We start from the raw sequence: 9,115 nt of genomic DNA, 5'->3' as shown, positions 1-9,115 counted from the left end.
AGCTTAGTCACGTTTAGTGCCGCAATCTCCAACTGCAGCGCCGCCTAGCAGTGGGAAGTAGAACTGTCAGTATTGTCTGGAGAATGTAGCAGAATACTACAGAGACGTTGGGGGGGGGGGGGGGGGGGTACTGTTGTGTATAAAGAATCTCAATACCAGAAAGAAAAACTTATTGTTCCTTTTTTAAATTTTTTAAATTTTTTTATTGCATTTCACAAAATGAACAACACATAATACAAACAAGAGAAAAACAAAGTACAGGAAATGAACATAAGCCACGGATCCAAAACAATAAGTAAAGGTGGAAATAGAAATGGACTTGTAAATATAAGTAATATCCAAAATAATAGTAATAAAAGCCTCATTGGCAAATAAATATAACAAAATCAGTATCAACCAAAGATAACAAAACATTGAAATTAAACAGAACTAATGTTGACAAATGAATATGAGGCGTATCAACAAAATTATGAGAACATAAATAACAAAAAGAACTAATAGCTATAGTGACTGATCAGTGGCGAATACAGATGGCAAAAAAAACAATATCAACCAAAGATGACAGTTATTACATTTGATCAAAATGTCAAGAAATTCTAGACAATGTACAACAAATTGTTAGCATAGCGTCAGTACAGAATTAAATGAGTGTATCATTTAACCTTTGACAGATTGGTGGAATGAGTGGAGCCTCTACATCCGAGAGTATTTCCAACAGGACAGCGATTCCGCCATGGATTTGGAAGAACGCTATCCCGACAATGAGGTTGTGATGGCCCTGCTGGAAGACCGGTTCTTCTGGCACTGGGTGTGTCGGTACTGGGAAGATAAAACCGATCTTCCAAACACCTTGTCCGATGCCGTAACCTACTGCATACCGTACGGTACTTCAAGTGAGTACATGGAATCACACGGCTTCGCCACATACCGAGAGTTCTTTTCGTCCCTGCTAGACGCGTTAGAGGCACTGCCAAACACGACAAAAACCATCCAGAACAGCGACTACACATACATAACGTTGTCTTCACGTACTCTGTCTGACAACGATGTCGACGCTCTGGCCAAACTTTTCCCATATCTGAGAGGACTGAAGAGCCTTTTTCTTGCAAACTGCGGACTTTCTGCTAAAGCGGCGACAGCAATGGCTCGACAGCTTTACCTGCTGCATACTCTGACCACTTTAGACCTTAGGTATAACAAGTTTGGCGATGACGGGGTGAAAGCGATTTCAGAGGTATTTCCTCACCTAAAAGAGCTCAGGACTTTGCGAATCAACAAAAACTCAATAACAAACGTGGGAGGAAGGGCCATGGCCAAAAGGTTGGTTCACCTGCAGGAGCTACAGGATATCTACTTGGCGGAAAATGAGCTGGCGCTCAGTCTCTCCTCACTGGCAAAGGCGTTTGTGAACATGACACGACTGAAATCTGTCCACTTGTGGCCCATCACGTGCAGGGCGGACTCATTCCGCATGGCGGCGCAACAGGTACGCGACGCTGTCCACACACTTGGGGGCAAAGTACCCAGCCTTCGGAACGTTTTACTATATGATGCCTCCACTGGAAGTAGAGGTGATACACGGGAACTGGACACAGCATGGCAAAGAGTACAACCGAAACTAACATCTGGGGTTTACATATCAAACAGACAGGTGAAGATATCTTTGAAAATCAAGCTGTTGGAAGGGTGATCTAACGTTGCATTGTATACCTGTCCCTGTTGCTGAAAACTATCCACACACATGTAAACATACCTGTCCTTGGTACTGAACACCATCCACACACAGGTAAACCCACCTGTCCCTAGTGCTGAACACCATCCACACACAGGTAAACACACTGTCCCTAGTGCTAAACACCATCCACACACAGGTAAACACACCTGTCCCTAGTGCTGAACACCATCCACACACAGGTAAACACACCTGACCCTAGTGTTGAACACCATCAACACACAGGTAAACACACCTGCCCCTGGTGCTAAACACCATCAACACACAGGTAAACACACCTGACCCTAGTGCTGAACACCATCCACACACAGGTTAACAAACCTGTCCCTAGTGCTGAACACCATCCACAAACAGATAAACACACCTGTCCCTGGTTCTGAACACCATCCACACACAGGTGAACGCACCTGTCCCTGGTACTGAACACCATCCACACACAGGTAAACACACCTGTTCTTGGTACTGAACACCATCAACACACAGGTTAACACACCTGTCCCTAGTGCTGAACATCATCCACACACAGATAAACACACCTGTTCTTGGTACTGAACACCATCAACACACAGGTTAACACACCTGTCCCTAGTGCTGAACATCATCCACACACAGATAAACACACCTGTTCTTGGTACTGAACACCATCAACACACAGGTTAACACACCTGTCCCTAGTGCTGAACACCATCCACACACAGATAAACACACTTGTCCTTGGTACTGAACACCATCCACACACAGGTTAACACGCATGTCCCTAGTGCTGAACACCATCCACACACAGGTAAACACACCTGTCCCTGGTGCTGAACACCATCCACACACAGGTAAACACACCTGTCCCTGGTATTGAACACCATCCACACATGCTTGTCCCTGGTGCTGAACACCACCAACACACAGGTAAACACACCTGTCCCTAGTGCTGAACACGATCTACACACATGATGACGGAATAGCCTTTCTTGTGTGTTTATTAAACACATAGGACCTTAAATTGTACAATATCAATTGATAAGATACATAACATGTTAGCTCCAGTCAACCTCTACCAGATTGTACATCGATATCAGCAACCAGAATTTACCAGTTCTTCAACATTTGAAAAACACTGTGAAATATATACATGTTACAGTATATCTAAAATAAAGCTAAAATTTCAAACATAAAGTTTTTTGCCACTTAACAACATTGTCTGAAATGTGACTTAGAATAAATGATTAATAAGAGTCCACTTCGTCTATGGGTTTCCTTATGTCCATAAGATATTCTGCAAGAAACGCAAATTCTCTGACTTGGAATTATCTACAGTGCTTTCCTTTGCAATAATTACTATATGAAAGTTTCGTTTTCTCTTACAAATAGAGCAAAATAGAAGTGAATTTGCAACATGACATCACATGCACTGAAAAAAGTAGATTTACATTATTTGGTGCAACACCGGTCCACCTTTTTTTAATGTTACGTTTTGCATAAAACAATGATGGAGGCTTTTAGGTATATAAACAACAAGCGATATACTTAAAATAGATATTAGAACAGCAGAGCCAATAGTTCTATTGACTTAACCAATGATGTTAGGGAGACAACATAATCCTCCTACGGCAACTTTCCAAGAATTCAACAAAATTGTAGGATATGTAAAAGATGTATTTTTTTTTGGTTTGTCGCAGTTGGAAAGAAACTGAATTAAAAAAAACAATGTACAAACAAGTTTGAGCCTTTCAATCCAGTTAGCATACAAATAATCTCATACGTATTCAAAATCGCTACATATACAAATGATAGACAATATTATTTCTAAAAAATGTTGATAAAATTCACATATATGGCGCAGAATATAATACTAGTAACCATACTGGTTTAGCAATCTCCTCAGATTGGAACAAAAACAGAAAGAAACGTATCTTCTTCAGTCTCTTGAAAGTTGCCCTTGGCCTTGGTTAGTGACTTGTCCCACGTTCTTCAGGCTATGCCACCGGTTCAGTCTGTTAATAGATGACCATACAATAATTTCGACATCTCAGAACAAATATACACCAATTGTTTAAAAAGGTTTCATACGTTGTACGGACATATTTCATTCATATAAACATGGTACAAAATTCATCATTGAGCCACTGATGCAACTCCACTGTTCGAATTGTCAAGTTGTTGAAATTGTTCATGACATAAGCGAAATTTAACTTGGTGATATATATTTAATCTGTTTGTGCAAGTTATTTTCAATTCGTAATATTACAGTTGATTTTTTGATAAGTGAATTTTACGACTAATGAGCCCCTCTGTAAATGATGACGCACTTCATGTGTATATTTCTATGAAATGTCACATGCAAAGACATGAGGACTAAACCTGAATCTGCATCTTAAAAGGCTATTGAGTTTTAGTTGCAAACACACAAACACAGATAGAAACAATACCCCATCGTAGGTTACTGATCTCTTTCACGGTGGTAATAACACATAGAAAGCATCAAAGAAGGCAGGATTCTCACAACCATTACTTGACGTCTGAAATCGACGAAAACAATGTTGATTACTTACCTTCCGATTCTGGCAAGCTGTCAGTACGGATCCTTCTCTGTGCTTCCTCCATTTCTGCCACTTCTATGAAAGGAGATAATGATTCAGGTTACTTTAAACCTTGTCCTGGAGGCCACATATATGAATACATATATACGTTGCACATGTATACATTGCCTCTATGTGGGTCCCATATATGTATATGTATTTTTCAGCTGAACGCATCGCACCGCAGCAAAACGCATTGAATGCAGAAGTAACTATGCCACAGTAGCGCAAAGGTCAAAGGCCAATGATCTGATTAAGAAATCAAACTAATGAAATAGATTGCACAAAAACGCCAGCAAGACAAGGGTTAACATTGACTGAAAGTGGAAAGAATTGAGAAGGCTATAGCTGTGTCTTTTTACAGTATTTGAATCTTGTGAAAAAATGTGAAAATGTCAAATGATTTTAACATCGTGGGATTGCCTTACCGGGAAATTCAAATTTCAGACCATCCACGACATCCTGAAGTCCTGCTTTAGAAAGGCACTCCGTCAGTACCTCTATAGTAGCGTCGACTCCTTGCCTAGTTTGCCAGTCTTCTAACATGTCCATACAGCGAGACTTGTCATCCGAGTTTCTGCCTGCGATGTTTCTGATTCCTGCCACGTCCAAGTCCAAGAAGAAAGCGAGATCCTTCCAATCTGAGCTCACCTTTTCTTTGATGAAGAAGAAGTACTTCCGAACACCTGTATAACAATAACAATAACGATAAATATTTGTAAAATACCTTCATGATGTGACTAATGTTGAAATTCGTAAAGCGATAACACAGTTAAGAATTAGTAGCCATATATTGAATATAGAAACAGGTAGATACTTTAATAGCTCCTGACCAAAGGTTTTTTCCATTCTGCCCAAATCGAATTAAAGATGAGTTTCACTTTATTATGGAATGCTCTGAATATGATGCCCTACGCGATAAGTTATTCACCTTTATCAATTCAAGTACTTCAGATTTCAAGACGCTCAATGCTGCAGATAGATTTGACTATATCTTAAGATGTAACAGCTCACACAGTGTTAAAATAGGCATATATATATAGAGAGAGAGAGACAGAGAGAGGGAGAGGGGAGAGACAGAGAGAAAGAAGGAGAGAGAAAGAAAGAGAAGAGAGACACAGAGAGAGAGAAAGACAGACAGAGAGACAGAGAAAGAGAGAGAGAAAGAGAGAGAGAGTGAGAGAGAAAGAAAGACACACACAGAGAGAGAGAGAGAGAGAGAGAGAGAGAGAGAGAGAGAGAGAGAGAGAGAGAGAGAGAGAGAGAGAGAGAGAGAGAGAGAGAGAATGATCTTGTGTTATAAAATGAAATGACCAATCGTTGAAAGTTTGCTTTCGATCCGTCAGTTCCAACGGTTGCGAAGACCGTATCCAACTGGTAGAAGAAATGTTTGTTGCAATAAAAAATCATTTTGCCAGTTGGATACGGTCTTTGCAACCGTTGGATCTGCTTGGAGACTACCGTCAGACCACGCTGTTCTTTTTTTCTATACACTATTAAAGCTCCTTTTTATGAACCGTGAAAATATAGAAATGATTTGAATACTGGACTAGTGTATCAGAACAGAAATAAACACTGCACTTTCACAATGCACTTTCACATAGGAGATAGGTATCTACCTTTCCTGCTATGGCGGTCGTCAGGGGCTGTGAATTGTCTTTCAGCATCTTTGCAAAAAGTCACACTAGCCATCGTTTGTACGGCTGAAACTCGAACAATCTCCCCTGAAACAAAACACACATTTGATCAATTTTAAACTTATCTAGAGTTAAGTATTTGTGCTACATAAACTTCAGGTTTGCTATGTTAGTTTAGTGATTATGGTGTCTTTTTATAAATATGAATTGGTATTGAATTTTTCTTTATTTATTCGAGTTCAATGTGTGATAGTTGTATGCCAATTTGTTAAAAATAGAGAGAACGCTAGAGACCCCAAAAAACACCCCTCCCAATAAAATGGTATCGCGACCCTGTGACGTCAGAATTCAAGATGGCGGCCACCACTCATGCAAACGGATCCAACAAAGGTTTTGCTACGCAAACCTGTAATTATAGTCTACTCTTGCCCGAAACAAGACATTTAGAATTTCGTTATAATCTACTCCTGTTGTGTGCAATTGAGCTGTTTTGGTACAGAAGAGGATGTCTCAGATCCTTTTAAGCTTTTGGTCCTGTCACAGCCAAAAATATTACGACATTGAAATTGTACGAAGGCCTACAACGAAATGTGTCTGCGACCTAAGAAGAAAAAACATTCGCAAACGGGTCGGTGATAGATAAGTAACTACCTGTTTCGTGATGCTCAGGACTGAGACTTTGAGGTGTGAGGTTGAGAGTGCAGATCTTCCTGACCCTTGCTCCAAGAAACCTCCACACAGATATCACTGCTTGACCTGTTAGAAGCGTCTCATCAATCGCTGGTTCCACAATCAAGTCCATGGCCTGCCCTGCCTCTGTCTTGCAAGTTGCCCTGTTTATCTGATACGAATCCGCACATTTTTTGACCAGGGAAACATGTTTGATCTCGACAGAGAGTCTTTCTTCATCAAATATATTGAACTCTGACGTCCTGGCCAGTCCGAATCGTTGGTACATTCTTGGCGTTGACGTTGAGGTGTTGTATCCTTCTTTGCAAACGATAGTCAGAGGGTGTTTCTTCCCAGATATCTTTCCAAGGTATGGGGTGAAACTGCACGGGAATGACTTGCCATTCAAGCAGTCAATGAGGCGTTTACTGGCTGACGACAGGGCCAAAGAACTTGCGATGGCGACCAGGATGTATATGCTAAAATGTTGCAGTTTAAAGGACACGTATGGGTAAGAATACGCCAATGAACATTCATTTGACAGATCCTTCCATGTTCCTTCAACCGCGGATGTTTCTTGTCCAAACAGAAGAAATGCATCACTTTGAGGAACGCTTGTGTAGAAGACTTCCACGTGTACCGGGCGTAGAAACTGAAGATGGTCGGGTTTACATTCAATTAGACGAAAGAGCGACAAAATGTCATCAAGCCCGGAGTTTTGTATCATTTTTAAGTATCTCGAAGAGTGTTGCAGTCTTATGCGGATATCCTCCACTTCTCGGAGGCTATTAGGTGGGATGTGTAGACGAATATCGTCTCCATCGATCAATCTTCCTCGCCGTCCGATACCGACCGTTCCTGTAATTCCAAGTTCATGGAGTGAATCATCATAGGGCAGAAATTTACTAAGGCATATTTTACTGGTACATTGGTTCCTATAACACCATAAAACAGTGCAATTATAGATTCATTCATTCATATAGATATCATAACATTATTATCATATAGCCTATCCAGACTAGCCCATATAAGAGTAACAAATTCCTGCATTATGCATGGATACCTTTATACTATACATGTGAATACCTTTGTCCAATTTTTGAGAAATGCATTTGAAAGTCTTATTCGGTGGTCATAGCAGATCGTTATGACACCATATACACCTCGGGGCGGGTCATTAATCCTTAGTTATTCACCACTTATTTATATTATGTGTAAAGCTGCTCCTTCTGATTGGTCAACATCATTTTTCACCACTTGTGGCACTTCATTGACATTACGGCGTCATAACCGATATGCAATGGGGACTTCTGATTGGTCGACGTTATCTGGCTATGTGATGATAAGCCTTACCTTCATACACTTCATTAAGATTTACATTCATGTAGACAGGTTCTGAAAAAAAATGTGGATATGATCGAATCGTTATATACTTAGGACTTAGAATAAGGCTTATATAAATATAGAATACAACACGGGGTATTCTGTATCACCCGAGGTACCAGCCCGACCGCGGGTCGGATCGCCCGACGGCCGTAGGCCGGATGGCGATCCGACCCACGGGAGGGCTGGGACCGAGGGTGATGCGGAATACAACGTGTTTATGTCATACCCACCCGAGAAGACACACATTTCAATGCGGAATGCGCCAGAAGTTGGAGGAAGTTTTGTGTCCTCGAACAAGAAACTGTAACAACATTGATTCTAACTTCCGAATCTGGTATTCGAATTTCCGACGGCGGCGCAACCGACGCGCTCGAAATGCATTCGAAATATTCCATGGAAGCCTGTGTGATAACATTCCCGAACCCTATGTGATCCGGATAGTTATGACACGGTCCGAAACACCCGTATCAGGCCCAGGTATGACATAATGGAAATTACCACTAGACCATTACAATTATTGTAACTACGTTACAAGATTTGTTTAATATTCTCTCAAAAAAGCACAAAATCTTCCTTGCTGTGCAAAACGTGGAAAAGTGCTGTTTCAAAGGTAGTGATGATATTTTCAACTGCTGCAGGTCTAGATCTTTAATTTTCCCTCCGACATGTTTGAGATTATGTCTGTATATGTCCTGCGCTGGCATATCTTTCATCTATATCTTTGTATGACCAATTTTCAGCTGCAAATCGGTCTGTTACGTACCTTACGCATGCCACCACACTGCTTTCACTTACCTGGAGACGGGCGGAGCCAGGCTCCATCATGATCTAAACTGCCACCTGAAAAGATGAAACAAGTACTTGATATATGACGATATACATGTTTTTCTGATTACGTGTATCATAGTCACTAATCAAAGTGCGGAATGCCAACAGTACGATTCTTATTTATTTATTTATTTATTTATTTATTTATTTATTCAGACTAGCCCATATAAGAGTAACAAATTCCTGCATTATGCATGGATACCTTTATACTATACATGTGAATACCTTTGTCCAATTTTTGAGAAATGCATTTGAAAGTCTTATTCGGTGGTCATAGCAGATCGTTATGA

At 40.6% G+C, this 9,115-nt stretch overlaps 1 protein-coding gene across 1 annotated transcript; it reads right to left on the bottom strand.

Moving 5' to 3' along the window:
- Positions 1 to 4,125: 4,125 nt before the first annotated feature.
- LOC136447927 (uncharacterized) lies at positions 4,126 to 8,889 on the bottom strand. The gene is made up of 6 exons (XM_066447066.1): positions 8,793 to 8,889; positions 7,965 to 8,006; positions 6,594 to 7,469; positions 5,925 to 6,029; positions 4,734 to 4,991; positions 4,126 to 4,341 (listed from the first exon to the last, which is right to left on the bottom strand). The coding sequence occupies exons 2-6, from the start codon at positions 7,993 to 7,995 to the stop codon at positions 4,271 to 4,273; spliced, it is 1,341 nt and encodes a 446-aa protein (XP_066303163.1). The 5' UTR covers positions 7,996 to 8,006; positions 8,793 to 8,889; the 3' UTR covers positions 4,126 to 4,270.
- Between the last annotated feature and the right edge of the window lie 226 nt (positions 8,890 to 9,115).

The sequence above is a fragment of the Branchiostoma lanceolatum genome, chromosome 13, assembly GCF_035083965.1.
Source record: "Branchiostoma lanceolatum isolate klBraLanc5 chromosome 13, klBraLanc5.hap2, whole genome shotgun sequence".
Lineage (NCBI taxonomy): Eukaryota > Metazoa > Chordata > Leptocardii > Amphioxiformes > Branchiostomatidae > Branchiostoma > Branchiostoma lanceolatum.
The sequence above is the reverse complement of the archived record's forward strand: the minus strand, read 5'-3'. Positions and strand labels throughout refer to the sequence as shown.

Bases quoted from the DNA above. Each gene is read 5' to 3' on its own strand.
- LOC136447927 (XM_066447066.1), bottom strand. From the start codon at position 7,995: ATGAATGTAAATCTTAATGAAGTGTATGAAG. The intron at 7,470-7,964 runs GTAAGGCTTATC...TTGGAATTACAG, and splicing joins TCTTAATGAAGTGTATGAAG to GAACGGTCGGTATCGGACGG. The intron at 4,342-4,733 runs GTAAGGCAATCC...CTCCTTTCATAG, and splicing joins TCTGAAATTTGAATTTCCCG to AAGTGGCAGAAATGGAGGAA.